We start from the raw sequence: 18,259 nt of genomic DNA, 5'->3' as shown, positions 1-18,259 counted from the left end.
AGTTAATAAAGGAAATGCCTATTGTGCTTGTCCCCACAATAATACACGAACTAAGCCTCCTAGAGCTACCTTGGTCAAAATCCAAGAAGAGGAAGCTCATCACAAAGGATCTCCTCTATGCCAGGCTTGGGGAAAGGTAAGAGAACATGATGCTTTTATTCTCTTTGACCAAGCTAGGCATCCAAGCCTATGAGATGGGAGATGTCCTACCAGTCACGATGGTGCTTTCAAGGGGTAAGAAGCTTCAGACACTCCCTTAATTGGGAAATTGAGGCTCCATGCCCAAACCTATGTTGACAAAGAGGAATTCTTTATCTCTCCTCTCAAGAATGAGAATGTAATCCTAGGGGCACCATGGTTTGATCGCATGGCTACCAATGTTAAATTCCCTGAAAGGAAAATCTACTTTAGGTTCAGGGAAAAAGATATCTACATAGATGCCAAGGATTTGGGAAACACCATACCCATTGTACATATGCAAGCTTTCAATAAGTCAATAAAGAGCTCTATTTTTGTGTAGATGATCTTTGTTAAAGATTCTCCAAATGAACCTAATGCTTTAGCAAAAGAAAATATAAACAATCACAAGGAATTAGAGTTATCCAATTTTCTCAAGGGATTTCAAGATGTTTTTTTTACGACATCCCTTTTGAACTACCTCCTAAATGAGTCAATGATGACCATGCAATGAACTTCTTCCAGCAAGTTCACCGCCTAATAAACCTCCTTATAGAGTTTCTCAAGTTCAACAAGAGGAGATTATGCGGTAAGTGCATGAGTTAGTTGAGAAGGGCATGGTTAGGCCTAGCTCATCTCCATTTTGTTCACCCATGTTATTTGTGGAAAAGAAAAACGACACATATCCTATGTGGTGTTGTGACTGTAGAGCACTAAATGGGATTACTATCAAGAATAAGTTTCCCGTTCTAAGGGTAGAAGACCTATTTGATAAGCTACAAGGGTAGACCTACTTCAGTAAGATTGACCTAAAAAGTGGCTACCATCAAACAAGGATAGTTCATCAAGACATTGTAAAGACCGCATTTCGCACTATGCTGGTCTTTACGAATACATTGTCATACCTTTTGGCTTGACCAATGCACCAGCCACATTTAACCGCTTGATGGAGAAGCTATTCAGGCCTCACCGAACCTTTAGTGGAGTGTTCTTTGATGATATAATCGTCTACTCTAATTCACTAGACGAACGCAAGCAACATCTCCAGGAAATATTTCAAGTCTTACAAGAGAATAAACTCTTTATTAATTTAAAAAAGTAAGTTTTCAGTATTTTGGTCACATTATCTCTCAGAATGGCATCCAAATGGATCCATCAAAGCTAGAGGTAATAAAAAGATGGCCTAATCCAAGGAATCTACATGAACTAAGAAGCTTAACAAGTATTTTTGCATATTATGTATGCTTCATAGAAAAGTTCTCACAAATCGTGGGACCACTACATGACCAAACAAAGAAAAATTTTAGGTATACATGGTCTGCGAAGGAGAACAATTCTTTTGAAAAGCTTAAAGAAAAGGTTATCTCTCAACCTGTGCTTACACTACCGGATCTCTCGAAGCCATTTGAGGTCCAATGTGACGATTGTGGTAATTGCCTTGGAGCTATTTTTCTCCAAGAAGGGCACGCAATAGCCTATGAAAATTGAAGGCTCAACCCTGTTGAGCAAGCTCTGGGCATATACAAAAAAGAACTCCTCACAGTTCTGCATCCCTTAGTCTCATGGAAGCACTAGTTATTGGGGACTCCTTTCATTCTACGGATGTATCACCAAAGCCTTAAGTATTTCGTGACATAAATCAAGCTCTCCTATAAACAAATGAGGTGGGAAAATTTCCTTTCACAATTTCATTTTCATATTGCTCACATTGCTGGAAATCATAATCAAGTAGCCGATGCACTCTCAAGACGACCGAGAGTGAATGGAGTTTCCATAGCAACTCACAATGATCTATCTTTTATGATAGATGAGTACACTATTGATCCCAATTTTAGAGATGTGATTTCAGCCCTTGCATTAGGGAAGAAAGAGGAACCATTTAATTTACAAGATGGTTATCTTCTCTATGGCAATAGACTATGTGTTACTAACTCACTACATGAGAAATTAATGTATGAATCTCATGCTCCTCCTTATGCGGGGCATAGAGGGATGCAGTCTACCCTAAAAGGGATAGAAACATATTTCTATTGGCCTACCATGAAATAAAACATACAAGAGTATGTTTCTAGATGTGTGGTATGCCAAAAGACGAAGATTTATGGAGGGAAGCAACCTGGATTGCTTCAACCTTTGCCAAAACCTAATTCACCCTGGGAGAGCATATCCATGGATTTTATCTTATGATTTCCTAGGTCTATCCATCCATGGGAATACAGGAATAGGGACGATAGTAGACAGGTTTAGAAAACAAGCTCATTTTATACCTATGAAAAAGACTATCAAAGCCCATCAAATGGCAACCCTCTTCCTATCACAAATCTTCTAGTACCATGGCTTGTCAATGTCCATAGTGTGAGATAGAGATGTTATGTCTATCTCACAGCAAAGGCAAAAGGTTGTTGTTGATAAGCACAGAAGATCCCAAGCCTTTAAAGAAAATGATTGGGTCTAGATTAAATTTCCCAAGGCTCGATTAAGGCACACGACGGGCAAGAATCCTACGGGACACCATCAGTTATATGCTAAGCTAGCAAAAAGATACTATGGTCCCTTCCAGATTATTAGAACAATCAATGAGATGGCCTATCAACTCAAGTTGCCCAGTCATTGGCTCATACACAATGCTTTGCAGGTGAGCCTACTAAATCCTTACAAAGGAGAGCCACCTCAAGAGCCAACTCTTGAAGACCCACCGGAGATCGAGGACCAAGAAGAGGTGATGCAGCCCGAGTCCGTTCTCCGACATGAAGACAAGGTATTCAAAGGCGGTAAAATTATCCGATGGAATCTTATTAAGTTTAAGAACTATCCTTTTGAAGATGCTAGATGGATTCAAGGCATACAATTAAAGGAAAATCTAAACCTTGTCAATGCTTACAATGGTTCCCTAGAGTAAGCAAATGTAAAAATGTGGAAAAATGTATAAAATGAACAATGTTTTTGTCTTATGAAACTCTCTTGCACAAATGTTAAGAAGTATGTCATTCCTAAGGCGCTTTGAAGAAGGCACCACGTCCGAGAAACTGTGGCAATTGTTGATGAGGAGCCTCAACCTATTCCCCGAAGATCTACAAGAGCAAGTAGACCTCCAGAAAGGTTTGTTCCTCTCTTCAACCATCTCTTGATCTCAGATTCTGGAGAGCCGGAATCATATGAATTATTCTTACGAGAAAGACGTATATCTCCTCACATAATCACTCATAATAGCATATCATAGATTAGTAATTAACATGCTAGAGGAGATGAACATGTTAGGAAATAAGACGTAGCTAAATAGATATTTGAGTAGATTACTTAATGGAGAGAGACAGATTTATATACACGAAATTATAGAGTAGAGAGAGAGAGAGAGAGTACACACGATATACGTGGTTCACCCAATGTGGGCTACGTCCACGGGAAAGCAGCCACTCAATGGCTTTAGTACTTCAAAACAAGAAGTAGTTTACAAAGGGATTATACCCTTAATGGAGCTCCCGCCTTGCTTCACTCTCACCACCTCACACTCACCTTGTTGCATCAACTTCACACTATGAAATGTGTGTAGAAATGGCCTCCTTTTATAGGCCAAAAGGGCTGCCCTCTCTTATGAGAGACAGCCATGTGTAGTCGCCCTTGTGCGAATAAGTCCAAATCGGACCCTCCAATCCGCCCATGTGTGGCCGCCCTTGAGAAGACAAGTCCGCTTTTGAATTCGGCCACCAGCCATTGAATTCGGCCACCGGCCACCGGCCATTGACTTCGGACCACCGGCCATCAGCCATTGACTACCGGCCACCGGCCAACCGACCGGTTGTTTTTCGACCACTTTCCGGCCGCCGTCCGGCCATAATATTCCGGCGAAAAAAAAGTATCGGGGGCCTCCATCCCCGAGGCCTTTAAAGTTGCCCCTGATTCTTGTCCGTGAAAATTTTGGTTTCCGGTGAGTGATTTTCCTTCATGCACGATGGCTTCTCCTCATAATGGGGGCCTTACAAATGTGCGCTTTTACCACAGAAAATTACAAGGGTAAATCAGGCTCCATACTTAACAACTACTATTGGCCTTATCTTTTGACCCTAGAAAATGATCGTCTCACACATGCTAAGTAACATATCTCTGCATGTACACACAGGGATATTTAGTTTACATGCATTTCAGGCCACAACCTATTAGATACAAAGAACCTTTGAGCGAGACTTGAAAATGTTGTAGTATATATGTGAACCGCATAATATTTTTTTCTCTATAACTATTGAGCGAGGCTAATAGTTGCAGCTCTCTCCCGCTAGTACCTCTTAAGCATACAATAGTCTGGCTATGGACAATGTTGATTACAACAATCGAAGCTAAGTTTTTTATTGGTTTCCTTTGTACCATTAGAACTGGTTTTCTAGTTGTTTTGGTGCCATTTGCGTAAAGTGTGTACTTGTTGTCTGATATGACTCTGGTCCTCACTTGATGAGGAGTGTTATGATTGTTATTGCATAAATATTGGGCATAGAAACATATAGATATTGTAGAACTATGTACATGAATAATAGGGTTGAAGTGAGATACATGTTATGCAAGACATGTCACAAAAAAGAGGGGGAAAAGGAGGAGGAGGATGAATTCAGTCTAACTTTAAATGTCGCACAAAACGACTTCAAGATACTGATCTTTACCAAAGCTTTGCCTTGGTAGTGAACAAGCCTAAGAGACCTCTAGAGTCTGGGAAATTGGCTTAATTGTTTTAGAGAACAAGCCTAACTTGCTAATAGCATTTACAAGAAGGGACCCCCTCTCCCCCTTGCCCCCCCCCCCCAAAAAAAAAAAATCATAAATTATTATAGTTTTTGTTCTTTAAGTTTTCAAATTTACCGATTTAGGTAGTGTATATATGCTAATCTTGGTAAATATTTGCCGATTTAGGAAACACCAACTAATCGGATATGTTTTTTCATGTAGGCAGTACGAGTGCAAATTCACCAATTTAGGTAGCACACCAACAAACAACAAATTCACTAGTTTAGGTAGCACAAGTGCAGATTTGTCGATTTAGGTAGCAAGTCTCATTGGTGTCGGTTTGTCAATTTAGGCAACATCGATCACAAAATCATGCTACAATGGTTGGTCATCACCGTCCTTAGTATGATTTTATTACTCACAAGTATATAATGAAAAAATTCTGGATTTGGAATTGGAGTTGGATTTTGAATTGGTTTATGATGATTAGTTGTTGACATTGTGTATGGAATTGGACTTGATATTTATGAGAATTGATTATTGATCAATGAGCTTGACGAATGATATCCTAATACGTCAAGATATGACATATACTACTTATTCTTGTGGTAGGGGACACTAGAATATGCAGTATGTGGATGATGACAAACATATGTAAATTTAGTTCATTCAATTATGACTTTTATTTTTGACACATAACTTTAAACAGTATTTTTGGAGTAAGATTTATAGAATATTAGCTTAGCTAATGAGGACAATTGTTTTTTAATGGAAAGGCATGTTATGAAAACTGGTAATTATTTATTTATTGTAGTTCATAGGTAGAAAAAGAATAAGAGAATTACGTACTATGCAAAAGGATATCATGCTTATGGACATTTCATCATTTAAGTGGTCTTTATGAGCTATGGTCATTATTATGTTCGAGCAGACAATTTGTATTCGTTTTGAGCATTCAAGAAATCTATAAATAAATACATGCAAGAGAAAGTTCTCACTATTACATGGGGGGAGATTGCACCGAATACCTATGTTCATCTTCTCTCCTCTTTTCTCTTCTCTCTCATCGTGCTTGTGTAGCACTCTACTCTAGGAGGTGAACTTGCACGTGCTCTTTCAATATCTCTTGCTCTCTAGCACTCTCCGATCGTGTACAATGTCAATTATGTGCTCATGGGATTTTCTAGGTATGCAAATCTATTGTTTTACTATGAATTGCACTATCTTTAAGATAGATTAGAGAGTTGTACATTCTTGTTGTTGATGTTCTTATGCACCATGCAATTGTGATGTATATATCTTGCCCCCTCACACAAGATTCTTATCAAGTCCTTACAATGTCCCCTCGCCAAATGGTCTCCTGTAAGCAAATCTCTCAAGGGTCCGCACTCACCCACATCACCATATAAATAGAAGCAGAACTTCGTATCAATCAATTGGGCAATTTTTGCTACATAGGGACTTGAAACAGCTCTCAACCAAAATTACCTAACTCGTCTTGACCCTCTCCCCATTGGCCACCCAATTCTTACCTCTTCTATCTACCTTCTTCCTCTTTGAAATCGAGCTCCAGAATGAGGCCTTGTTGACGTGGATGTAGGGACACAATTTCTTGATATGCTTGGCCGTGTCAGTACATTTCCCCTTACAGATGACAAATTAAGTATCTCACAGTGTTCACTTTTCTCATGTAACTGGCGGACGCTCCTTATGATATGTGCCTAAGATGTACCGACATGATCTATAAAGATCCTACTCTTCCTGAGACACTCCTCCATCTCGGTCATGTAGAATTCCATGTTTGGGACCGTAGGACCATGCCCACCCCCTTCTTTGCTTCTTCAATTTTCTACACATGAGGAATTTTCACTTATGTAGACCAATCAAGACGCTCACCCGGAACTAACCGACCTTAAAAATGTGGACAACCTATACAAATTGGAAGCATTGTAGCCCCGACTTGACTCAATTCTATCTAGATTTACCTCTCGGGACCAATTCGGCTCTTCGACTTGGGGTTGTGGGGCCCAGATCATAATAAATGAAGTTTTCGACCACAACTTCAAGGGTACTTCATACATCACTTTAGCAACCATTTCAAGTCAGTATATTTGTTCAAAGACCACGTACATACATACATATATGCGCGCATACCTATATACACACATGCATGCATACACTTATACATACGTACATACAAACATTCATACATGTATACATAAAGAATCACATACACATATGTATCTATGTGTATAATACATACATACATGCATACATACGTAGGTACATAGTAACATACAGACATGCATACATGCATTCATACATAAATAAATATACACATAGATTCGTACACACATGCATGCATACATTATATATACATTCCTGCATACATACATACATTATGTATACAATTCTATATAACAACATAACCACATACATCATACCTCTGATTTGTAGTTGGCTCACACCTTATACATTATACTACACACACCTCACATACATACTACACCATACACATATCGGTATTCTACACATAACACACATCGCAGCACACACATAGCATACATGTGTGTATGCATAACAGAATCAGACCACACACACAACATATGTGTGTGTGTGTGTGTGTGTGTGTGTGTGTGTGTGTGTGTATGCATACATATGTGATCGAGGATGTGGGGGCGTGTGAACGCCAGCTTGGTAGCACCAACCGTGAGAAAAAACACATGCCACAAATGCGAGTTTTGGAAAAATGTTTGCCGTGCCCTCCACAATATCATGATTCAGTTTGGCCACTTCTTGCTAGAGATACAAATACATAGAGAGACTTTGCTACAACCTATATTAGCCTCGAAGGGTGGGAGACAATCATGACAGCTTATAGACTTCTCTACCCTTGGTCACCCAAGGAGGCATCACTCTCTAAGATACATATGGGCTAGGCAGCCCGGTACATAATCCACTGCAGAACACCTAGAAAGCAGAAGGGCGATGCCACATAATCCACCGCAAAAGTAATAGCCAAGGATCTGCTTTCGTCTGCTCGGTCGACATAGTCCTCGTTATATCACAAGAAGATTTAGAAATTTTCTCATGTAAGAAAACAAAGTCTTTTCTAGTGTTTTTCATACAGTGCATAACATCATGAGCTGTTTGAGAGGCACTGCATAACTAGCTAGGTACGACTGGAGGCAAGGGACCACTGGTCCCCCTCCCTCCCCCCCCCCCGCCCCGCCCCGCCCCCCAACCCCACCGGGCCGGCGGTCCCCTACCCTCAATCGTACCTAGCCAAGCATGGGGTGCCTCCCTCACAGAAGCTCATGATGTTGAGGTAAGTCACAATGTGGGAATTACTGAGAATTTGTTCAAAACTTCTTGTGATATATGTAGACATGAGTACTCTTCCTATCATTGAGTGCAGTTGGCAGTGCCTTCATGTACTGAATTCACTCTGGAAGAAGGCCTAAGCAATGTCTGAAGCTGCACTTTCACTGACACACTCTTCAACCTCAAGTCTGCTACCTTGCTTTCAATTTCTTGTATAGGAATCAAAAGAAGTCGATTCTCCTGTACTAATTTAGAGTAGAATTGCAATGGTTAAGCACTCCTACCCACCTTCTCGCAATACAAAGCATTGAACATCATTGCTCTTATGTGACCCTTCTCATCTGCGTGAGGTAGAGTTCTATCTGAATCTTCCACACTTGGGTAGTTTGTACCATTAAGCTTGTCGATAGTGTAGCGGGGCTTGTAGGTGGATGCGAAAGATGACGAAGCTAACTCGACCATCTTTCAAGGTTCCGAATTCCTTGAAAAGAATGGAGAGTGAGACTTCGATTGTGGGCTAGAAAGGATGGAATGCTCTTAGCGTTAATTAGAAAAACTATTCTTAAGTTCTATTGCTCAGATACCATGTGAAAACTTACAGATTACCTTGATGTGATTAATATCACTGTTAATTAATATGATAATGTCAAGAAATAAGAGAGTCAAGATAAGAATAGAGCAATGACACTTGTTACAAATGAGTGTAGCTTATGCATACTCAGGCGGAGCTCAAAGAGATGGTACAAGTTGAAGTATTGGGGAATATCCGTCACATGTGAATTTTAGGTAGGTGGGAAAAGACACATGTTGAAACTTACATAGGTGGAAGGAGTCTATGTAGAAATTAGGTGTAAAGGAGTTTGAGAATAGAGGTAGGTGGAAAGGAGTCCACCCTTAATAATTTATTAGATAACTTTTACATATAGTAGCCTCAGAGGGCGGGAGACAGTCACAGCTTACAAACTTCTCTACCCTTGGTCATAGAGGGAGGGGTCACTCTCCAAGATACATATGGGCTAGGCAGCCCGGCACACAATCCATTGCAGAAAACTTAGAAAGCAGACGAGCGATGCCACATAATCCACCGCAAAACTAATAGCCAAGAATCTACTTTGTTCTGCTCGGTCAATATAGTCCTCGTTGTATGTAGACATGAGTACTCTTCCTATCATTGAGTGCATTTGGCAGGGCCTTCATGTACTGAATTCACTCTGGAAGAAGGCCTAAGCAATCTCTGAAGCTGCACTTTCACTGGCACACTTCAACCTCAAGTCTGCTACCTTGCTTTCAATTTCTTGTATAGGAATCAAAAGAAGCCGATTCTCCTGTACTAATTTAGAGTAGAATTGCAATGCTTCAGCACTCCTGCCCACCTTCTCGCAATATAAAGCATTGAACATCATTGCTCTCATGTGACCCTTCTCATCTGCCTTTGAGTAGCAACTGAAGGCATTCATAACTGGTGTGCTAAATTGATCTGCAAACTCCAAAAAGTTTCCCAGCCTAAAAATCACATCCGCATCCTCACTCCTAAAAAATTTCTGGAGAAGGCTTTCAATATCCATGTCTTCAAATGCAGCTCCCACATCAAAGAGAAATTCAGGGTCTATAATTCTCAATCCTCTGGTGATCCAGTATTGGCAACCACCTTGATCTGACTCTTCTCGGCACATTTCTGCCAGCAAAAACGCAGCATCCTCACACCCCACATTGGCCGCCTGCTCCAATAGGTCCTTAGATTTCCTTAGCCTACCAAGCTCGAAGATACAAGTAGGCTCTAAAGCTTTCTCTCCTTGAATCAGATACATCTCTGCGGCTTCCTCGCCCTCCAGGTGGCTTACAGCCATCGACATGTTGTGCAGACTGCCTGTGAAACCCTTGCATATGGCTTTCTTGTACCACCTGCAAGCTCCCTCAAAATCCCTCCTCTTGTAGCACAGCGTCCCCATTACATGCATGGCAACATCATGCCCCCTTGCAGCGCAGTAGTCTATCCAGTCAAGATCCTTCAACATACGCCCTATCCTGTAATTCACGTCTAAATTGTCCACTTTCTCTCGCCTATCAATCATGAATTGGTACCATCTGTTATCAATGTTGGTCAAGTCCATCAGCTTGAGCATCACAGCTTCTGTGCTGCAATCATCATGATCTAATGCCTCTCTGATCTTTTTCTCATCCCCTTTGGCATGGTACATATCAATCAGGCCACAAAGGAGAGCACTGGAATTTGAAACCGCAAGACTCAAAATGATCTCTCTGTCCCTGAACATGAGCCTATCCTCCATCCTCCTAGCTTGTCTCAAAACATAGGTTGCATCCTCGGCATTCAAATTATTGAGTGAACAAGCCAACGGAGAGCTTGCAAGCTCCAGTTTCTCGCCCCTCTCACGCCACACCTCTCCATTGTACTTGCATGGTAGGACAGAGCAGAAATGGTATATCAAATAAAACAAGCCAAGGTTGTTGGTGCTTAGAAGCTTCTCTTCATCAAGGTTACCTTTAATGATGTCATGCATTAGGCTGCCAAGGGCGCTTCCTCCCTGCATGCTCCTACGAATGTAAAGCACCTCTTTACGAGATAGAATGCCCCGTCTTCCCCATTCTACGTGAAGCAAAGCGGCAAAAGACTGGGCATGGGCATATCCAGTGTTAGCAGCTGTCCAAAGAAAATGGCATATGTTTGCAGTGTCAAATTTTTCAATGTCATCTGTCGTGTTCCTTCGGAAGCCAAGGCGTAGGAATGACAGCTCCGCCTGTGCCATTGAATTACCCCTGTGTGCTAATTGGCGGAGCAAAAGCAGCGCTCTCCTTTCATCGACTGATACCTCACATGCAGCAAGATAATACTCCACTAGAAAACGCATCTGCATGCCATCAATGAAAGGATCCGCATCAAGACCCTCCATGACTTCCTTGAAAATGCCGAAGGAACCAGCAGGATCTTTCTCGCAACCAAACCCATGAAACATCATGATGCCTTGAAAGACCTTGAAGACTATGCAGTCCACATTCATGTCATTGATTTTCTGGTATTCACCTTTATAGAACCATTTCCTAACCTTATCCATGGCATCCCTTTCTTCTGCCTCAAGCAGATCACTCTCTACAGCAGTCCAATAGAAAGATAAATTGATTCTGTCTGCTTCGTTAAGGACGTGCATTCTTATAGAGCTCAAAGCATAATAGCTTTCTTTCTTTTCTCCCACCAAGTGGAGCAATTCTTGACAATCAGCATACCTGCTGCGAGGGTCTGTCGATTTACAGATATTTGCAGCCCTGACTAGGTCTTCCATGGAATCTGTGTCTTTGCCAATGATATCTAATATGATACAACCTAAAGAGAAAATGTCTGCCAGAGCCCGGTCATATGATTGCCCCAGCAACTTTTCTGGGGCTCTGTAATTGACTGTTCCACATGGCACAAAGGTGTGGCCGTCAAAGAAGCTGGAGGCTTCAAAGTCGCAGAGTTTTCCCCTGAGCCCAAAGTCCAGGAGGACATTGGCGGGCTTCAAATCTTCATGGGCAATGCCTTTCTTGTGCAAAGAGCATACGCCATCACAAACATCTCGGATCAATCGGTACTTCAGGTCCATAGAGAAGTTGCCACAAGTCTTATCAAGCAGATCTTGAAGACTGAAATTGTATGCCAGGTCCATGATCACCCTGAGCTGCTCATCTTTCCGAGAAGTGCCGATCAGCTGAACGACATGATATTCCCCCTTCATGATGCGCAGGAATTCGATTTCACGATCTATGACGTGGGCGGGCACAGATTGCTGATAAGTTTTTATGGCGACTGGGGAATCTCTGTAAACGCCCGACACGATCTTGCGGGCGGAGGCACCTTGGCCGAGCATGGAGTTTGTCTGGAATTCGTGGAGACGGCACTCATCATCAAGGATCATGATGGAGCTGCCAGCCATTTTATTTTTCTTTGATCCCTTGAGCTCCTGTGCATTCCAATCGGTCAAACCTCTAATGCATTCTTTGAAGCACAGGTTGCCTAATTCCACCACGAATGACTTGAAACGTCGACACGAGAATGGAGCCTGCAGAAGTACAGAAGGACGTGGTAAACGAACGGGGAAATGCCCGAATAACCAAGATGCTATCTATATGTTTATATCTATGCTATATATTAAAGAGACTGGTTTTTCAGTGCCACATGTCAAAGTTTGTTGCATCCGGTGAGTATCGATTTATATGAGTGAGGGGGAGAGAGAGACCGCCGAAGGCGGTCGGCCGTACTAGTATCTATTTATATCTTTTAGTGCTACCGGCACTTTTCCATCGACTCTCTCTCTCTCTCTCTCTCTCTCTCTCTCTCTCTCTCTCTCTTTTCGTGCTCTCTCTCTCTCTCCCCCCAACGTGAGCACACTGTTGGGGATGGTCGGAAGAAAAAAAAGTTGCCACGTGTCCGAGGGAGGGGACGAAATCCCTCCCCTTTTCATAATAGTATAAATATATCTATACTATTACATTAAAAGAACGGATTGAGGTTACACATGCCTCTAAATGCATGCAGCCACAACCTCACCCCTCTTTTTCTTCCCACTTGGGTCACTTTCTCTACCCAGCCACCTCCCCTCGATTGGCCCTTGAACTAAATGCTAACTTCTTGAAGGGCAACCTGTGAAGCTCAGGCTCGGCCTTGATTTGCGGGAACCTATTATATTTTATATACATGTTCTCAACTCCCGTCTCTTTAATGATGCTCATTGTTTTGCATGCACCCTCAAACATACCCAAGCTTCATGTGTTGCAGCGCTGCTCATGGAACTCTACCGTCAACCTCCCTCGGTTCACCTATCCGCCTTCTCTCGACTACTCTTGATCACCCATTGTTGGGGGGCTCTCTGCCTTGCACACATCTTGCCCCTCCCCTTTAACTTTCCCCACCCCTCTGTTGAGATGTAGAGAGAAAGAGAAAGTGAGAGGGAGAGAGACGAAACAAGAGACATACCATGTCCCGGGGAGGTCACCTAATAAAAATGTAACCTATCACATGAGTGCAACAGAAGGGTATTTAAAGTTCTTGAAACTTACAGAAATATATATACCGAAGGGCATTATTTTTTCAAATTTGAAAAAAACTTACAGATTTTAAAAGAAAAGTGCACATTATATTCTTAACAAAATTCACAGATAAGGGGTTTTACAAACATGTCATGAATGCACGTGATATGGTAGTTTTACACATAGTGAACCCCCCGAATACCATGTACGCTCCCAAAGACTGATTCATATTGAAGAAAAGATACCTACCTATATATAGGTGAGACCAAGTTGAGTAGAGTGAGCCATCTATACCTCCAACACCCCACTCAAACAAAGGTCTCTAGCTTTGGATAGAAAAACCTTTTGGGAGTTTAAGGGAAAAACCCAAGCCACTATACAAATATGAAAATATGAACCATCAATAATGATGTGAAAGTGTATTGTGTATCTATGTACAAATATACAAGTGACCCAGAGGTCACAGTGTGCAAGTGTGGAGTGGACACAGTGCATGGTACCTCTACGATTACAATGTCATATGTACAAAGCTACCATAATAGCAGATTGGCTAATCTAAAAAGAGTGAGGCCGGAGCAACACCAAATTTCGAGTGCAAGAGGATGAAGCGTGACTCGTTGAGGCCTTTGGTAAGAATTTCTACAATCATCTGGTCACTAGGACAGTGCACAAGCATAATAGTGCCTTGCATACTTCATATTGGACATAATGATAATGCACAACAATATGCTTTGACTTGTTATGTTAAACATAGTCTTTTGCAAGACTAATAGCACTCTGGTTATCACACCGCAAGAGTGTGCTAGAAAGAGGAGAATGACCACTATCAACCAGCATTTATCAAAGCCAAACCAACTCACGAGCTACAAGTGATGCAACAAAGTGGGATGATCAGATCGTCCACAATATTCACAAGAAGAAGAAAAATCTCTAGATCCATATCCATGTCTTCAAATGTAGCTCCCACATATCAATCAGGCCACAAAGGAGAGCATTGGAATTTGAAACTGCAAGACTCAAAATGATCTCTTTGTCCCTGAACATGAGCCTATCCGCCATCCTCCTAGCTTGTCTCAAAACATAGGTTGCATACTCGACATTTAAATTATTGAGTGAACAAGCCAATGGAGAACTTGCAAGCTCCAGTTTCTCGCCCCTCCTACTCCACACCTCTCCGTTGTATTTGAATGGCAGGATAGAGCAGAAATGGTATATCAAATAAAACAAGCCAAGGTTGTTGGTGCTTAGAAGCTTCTCTTCAACAAGATTACCTTTAATGATGTCATGCATTAGCCTGCCAAGGGTGCTTCCTCCCTGCATGCTCCTACGAATGTAAAGCATCTCTTTACAAGATAGAATGCCCCGTCTTCCCCATTCTACGTGAAGCAAAGCAGCAAGAGACTGCGCATGGGCATATCCAGTGTTAGTAGTTGTCCAAAGAAAATGAAATATGTTTGCAGTGTCAAATTTTTCAATGTCATATGTCGTGTTCCTTCGGAAGCCCACGCATAGAAAAGACAACTCCGCCTATGCCATTGAATTACCCCTATGTGCTAACTGGCGGAGAGAAAGATAAATTGATTCTGTATGCTTCATTAAGGACATGCATGCTTATAGAGCTAAAAGCATAATAGCTTTCTTTCTTTTCACCCACCATGTGAAGCAATTCTTGACAATCAGCAATCAGCATACCTGCTACGAGGGTCCATCGATTTAGAGATATTTGCAGCCCTGACTAGGTCTTCCATGGGATCTGTGTCTTTGCCAATGATATCTAATATGATACAACCTAAAGAGAATATGTTTGCCAAAGCCCGATCATATGATTGCCCCAAGGACTTTTCTGAGGCTCTGTAATCGATCGTTCCACATGGCACAAAGGTGTGGTCATAAAAGAAGTTGGAGGCTTCAAAGTCGTAGAGTTTTTCCCTAAGCCCGAAGTCGAGGAGGACATTGGCGGGCTTCAAATCTTCATGGCCAATGCCTTTCTTGTGCAAAGAGCATACGCCATCACAAACATCTCTGATCAATTGGTACTTTATGTCGATAGAGAAGTTGCCACAAGTTTTATCAAGCAGATCTTGAAGACTGAAATTGTACCAAGAGAATAAAGACTCAATTGTATTGATAAAAGAAAAGGGACTTGCACATGCTTAACATAACAAGATCTCCTTATATACATTTAGGCAAGGGTTGTCGTTTAGATAAGTGCTGGAATGGAGGGTAACTAGCTAAATTAGAGGGAGATGATTTAGGGCTAGTGGGTGTGGACCGTTATAGAAGAAGGGTATTTCACTTCCCCCCGTAATGGTGAACACCTCATTACATAACATAATCCCCCCCCATCAATGAGGTGGGCAAGCATTTGGCACAGGTGACAAGTTACAACATGCTGTATTTTGGGCGGTAGCAGATACAAATTTTGTGCGGAAATTAGCCCAGTTGTGTACAGTGGGCACATATTGCAACTTTAAAAATCTATTGGCCACCAATGCCTTGATGAATTGATAGGTGATTTTGACGTGTTTAAGTTTTTTGGAGAAACTTGGGGAAGCGGCCAGAGCAATTGTAGATTGGTTGTCCAAGTAGAGGGTTATTGGTTCTTCCAAGATAGGGTATGGGAGTTGAAATTCATGAATGAGCTCAGAAATCCATAGTGTTTCCCTAGAAGTAAGGACGGCAACAATATATTTGACTTCAGTCGATGAAGAGACAATTGAAGATTGTCACTTTGTTTGCCAAGATATGGGTGCACCTGAAAGAGAGAAGATATATCCACATGTGGAGAAGCAGCGGGGATTATCCTCTGCCCAATTGACGTCGACATAGACACTCAGGGAGATGGGTGTAGTGGGATCATATGCATAGGTGAGAGCATAGTGTTTGGTGGTGAGTAGGTAGCGAAGTGTGCATTTTGCGGGTTGCTTGTGTGCTTTGCATGGCTGTGACATAGCTCTAGATAAAATATGGTCGGTGTAACAAATATCAAAGCGAGTGTATGATATGAGGTATTGAAGTTGACCACAAAACTCGGGATAATGAAGAGAGGGCCAATAGAGCTCATCAGTGGGAGTGTATGCATGGAATTCAGGTGAGGTGGTTATAGCGACTAAAAGTCTAAATGTAGTCACGCTAGGAATAGGGGAGTATATGTCAAATTAATCTACACCATATGTCTGTGTATAGCCGTGAGCGACAAGTCGTGCTTTGTAACGCTCGATTGTGTCATCGGGGAAGTACTTTTTCTTCAAGAGCCACTTGCATGTGACTATATTGTGATGCGCTGGTGAGGGAACGAGATCCAAAGTATGAGCTTCTTCGATTGTCTAAAGCTCAGCTTGAATTGCTTCATGCCATAAATCTCCCTCACTGGATGAGAGGGCATCGACGATCGAGATTGGTAGAATGTCTTCTACTGTAGTAGGTGGGGTGGTCAAATGAAGTTCTTCTTGAAGAACAACGGAGAATCTTGTAGCAGCGTAAATATCTGCCAATGACCGTGTGAGAACGCGACTGCTAGGAGCTGCCTGGTCAAGATGGTATGCATATGGCGATGAGTCCGACGAGGTGTAGGTGGTAGGAGAGGTCGCTGAGGTTGATATAAGTAGTTCGCGACCTCGTTGATCCCGGATGGAATAGGTTGATTCGAGGTGGTGGCATGAGAATCATCCACTGGCGAAGAAACTGACGGTGAGGTTCTTGGAGCTGGATGTGATGATGCAGAGCGAGATGGCTCACTGGTAGGGGCTGCCAGTAATGAGGTAGTAGGAGGAAGCGTTGAACTCTTGCGGGCGGTTTGGTAAGTGTAAGCCATGGTTGGCGAGGCCGGGGTTCACAAGGCGGGTGGTCGATGGTGGGAAATACCGTCAAGAGAGGAATAATTTGAGGTCATTGTTTTGCGAGCTGGGAAAATGGTGTGGACGGCCAAGGAGGGCACGCTGTGGGGGGTTTGGGGTGGCGGTTTTGGCAGAGCCTGTTGAGGCTGTAGTAAGTGGCGCAGGCTGCAAGGATGGTCGCAAGGGGAGCTGGGCGGAGTACGCACACCGGCTAGGTGAGGAGGGGAAGGAGGATGACAGTAGGGGGGCTGGAGGTACGAGGCATAGGAGCAGGGCATCTGCATGGAGAGGGAGCACCAACAGGTACCCGAGCAGGGCTTTGAGGAGGTGGTGAAGCATTCACAGGTGAAGCATGGTGCATGCGAGAGAGTGAGGGTAATGTAGGGTGAGTTTGCTCCAGATGGAGGCATGCAGCGTTATTACCAAATGAGGAGGGTGGTGGGGATATAAGAGGAGGGTCATGCGGAGGCTCTCGAGGAGGTGGGTCATGGGAAAAATAATGAGCGAGATAGCGCGGTGAAGAGGATGGGAGGCATCAGGTGGATGAAAATGAGTACTAGAGGAAGGAATGCCTTGGAGGAGAAAATCTTCATAAAAAATGAGGGTGCGAGCATGAAGAAATTTGTGGAGCTAGGGTTGATGGAGGCGATATGCCTTGATATCACCGTCACCGACGAAGATGGTGCCGGTGGCCCGTGTTGATAGCTTTGAGATGGGAATTTTTTGGAGAGGATAGGCTATGCTACCAAAAATGCGGAGATGATCGAGGTTCGGCGGGTGGCTATACCATAGAGCGTAAGGAGTTGTACTGGGGTTTTGAGAGGAGGAAATCCGATTCTAAGTGTAGCATGTGATGGCCGTTGCTTCTTCCCAGTAAGTGTCTCCTAGACTGGCTTGAATGAGCATGGCGCGAGAAACTTCAAAAATAGTGTGAATCTTGCGCTCGGCCCCGACCATTTTGTTGAGGGTCGTCATGGATGGTGACTTTATGACGAATACCTACCATGTTGCAGATATCCCGAAGCTGATGGTAGGTGTATTCCCCATCATTGTCGATGCGGAGTACCTTGATTTGCCGATCATGCTGGTTTTCAACCAGTGCTTTGAAGCGGCTAAAATGCGTGATAGTGGAAGCTTTATCAGTCATGTAATAAACAACGGTGAACTTGGAGTAGTCATCAATGAAAGTGAGC

At 42.7% G+C, this 18,259-nt stretch overlaps 1 protein-coding gene across 1 annotated transcript; it reads right to left on the bottom strand.

Annotated features, from left to right (window-relative positions):
• Window positions 1–8,879: 8,879 nt before the first annotated feature.
• Window positions 8,880–12,308, bottom strand: LOC147436176 (uncharacterized). The gene has a single exon (XM_086489074.1). It carries the CDS (start codon window positions 12,135–12,137, stop codon window positions 9,435–9,437), a length of 2,703 nt encoding a protein of 900 aa, XP_086345200.1. The 5' UTR covers window positions 12,138–12,308; the 3' UTR covers window positions 8,880–9,434.
• Window positions 12,309–18,259: the final 5,951 nt, after the last annotated feature.

This window comes from Adiantum capillus-veneris, chromosome 18 (assembly GCF_014529385.1).
Source record: "Adiantum capillus-veneris isolate H3 chromosome 18, ASM1452938v2, whole genome shotgun sequence".
NCBI classification, from domain to species: Eukaryota; Viridiplantae; Streptophyta; class Polypodiopsida; order Polypodiales; family Pteridaceae; genus Adiantum; species Adiantum capillus-veneris.
This window is presented reverse-complemented; position numbering and strand designations above follow the sequence as displayed.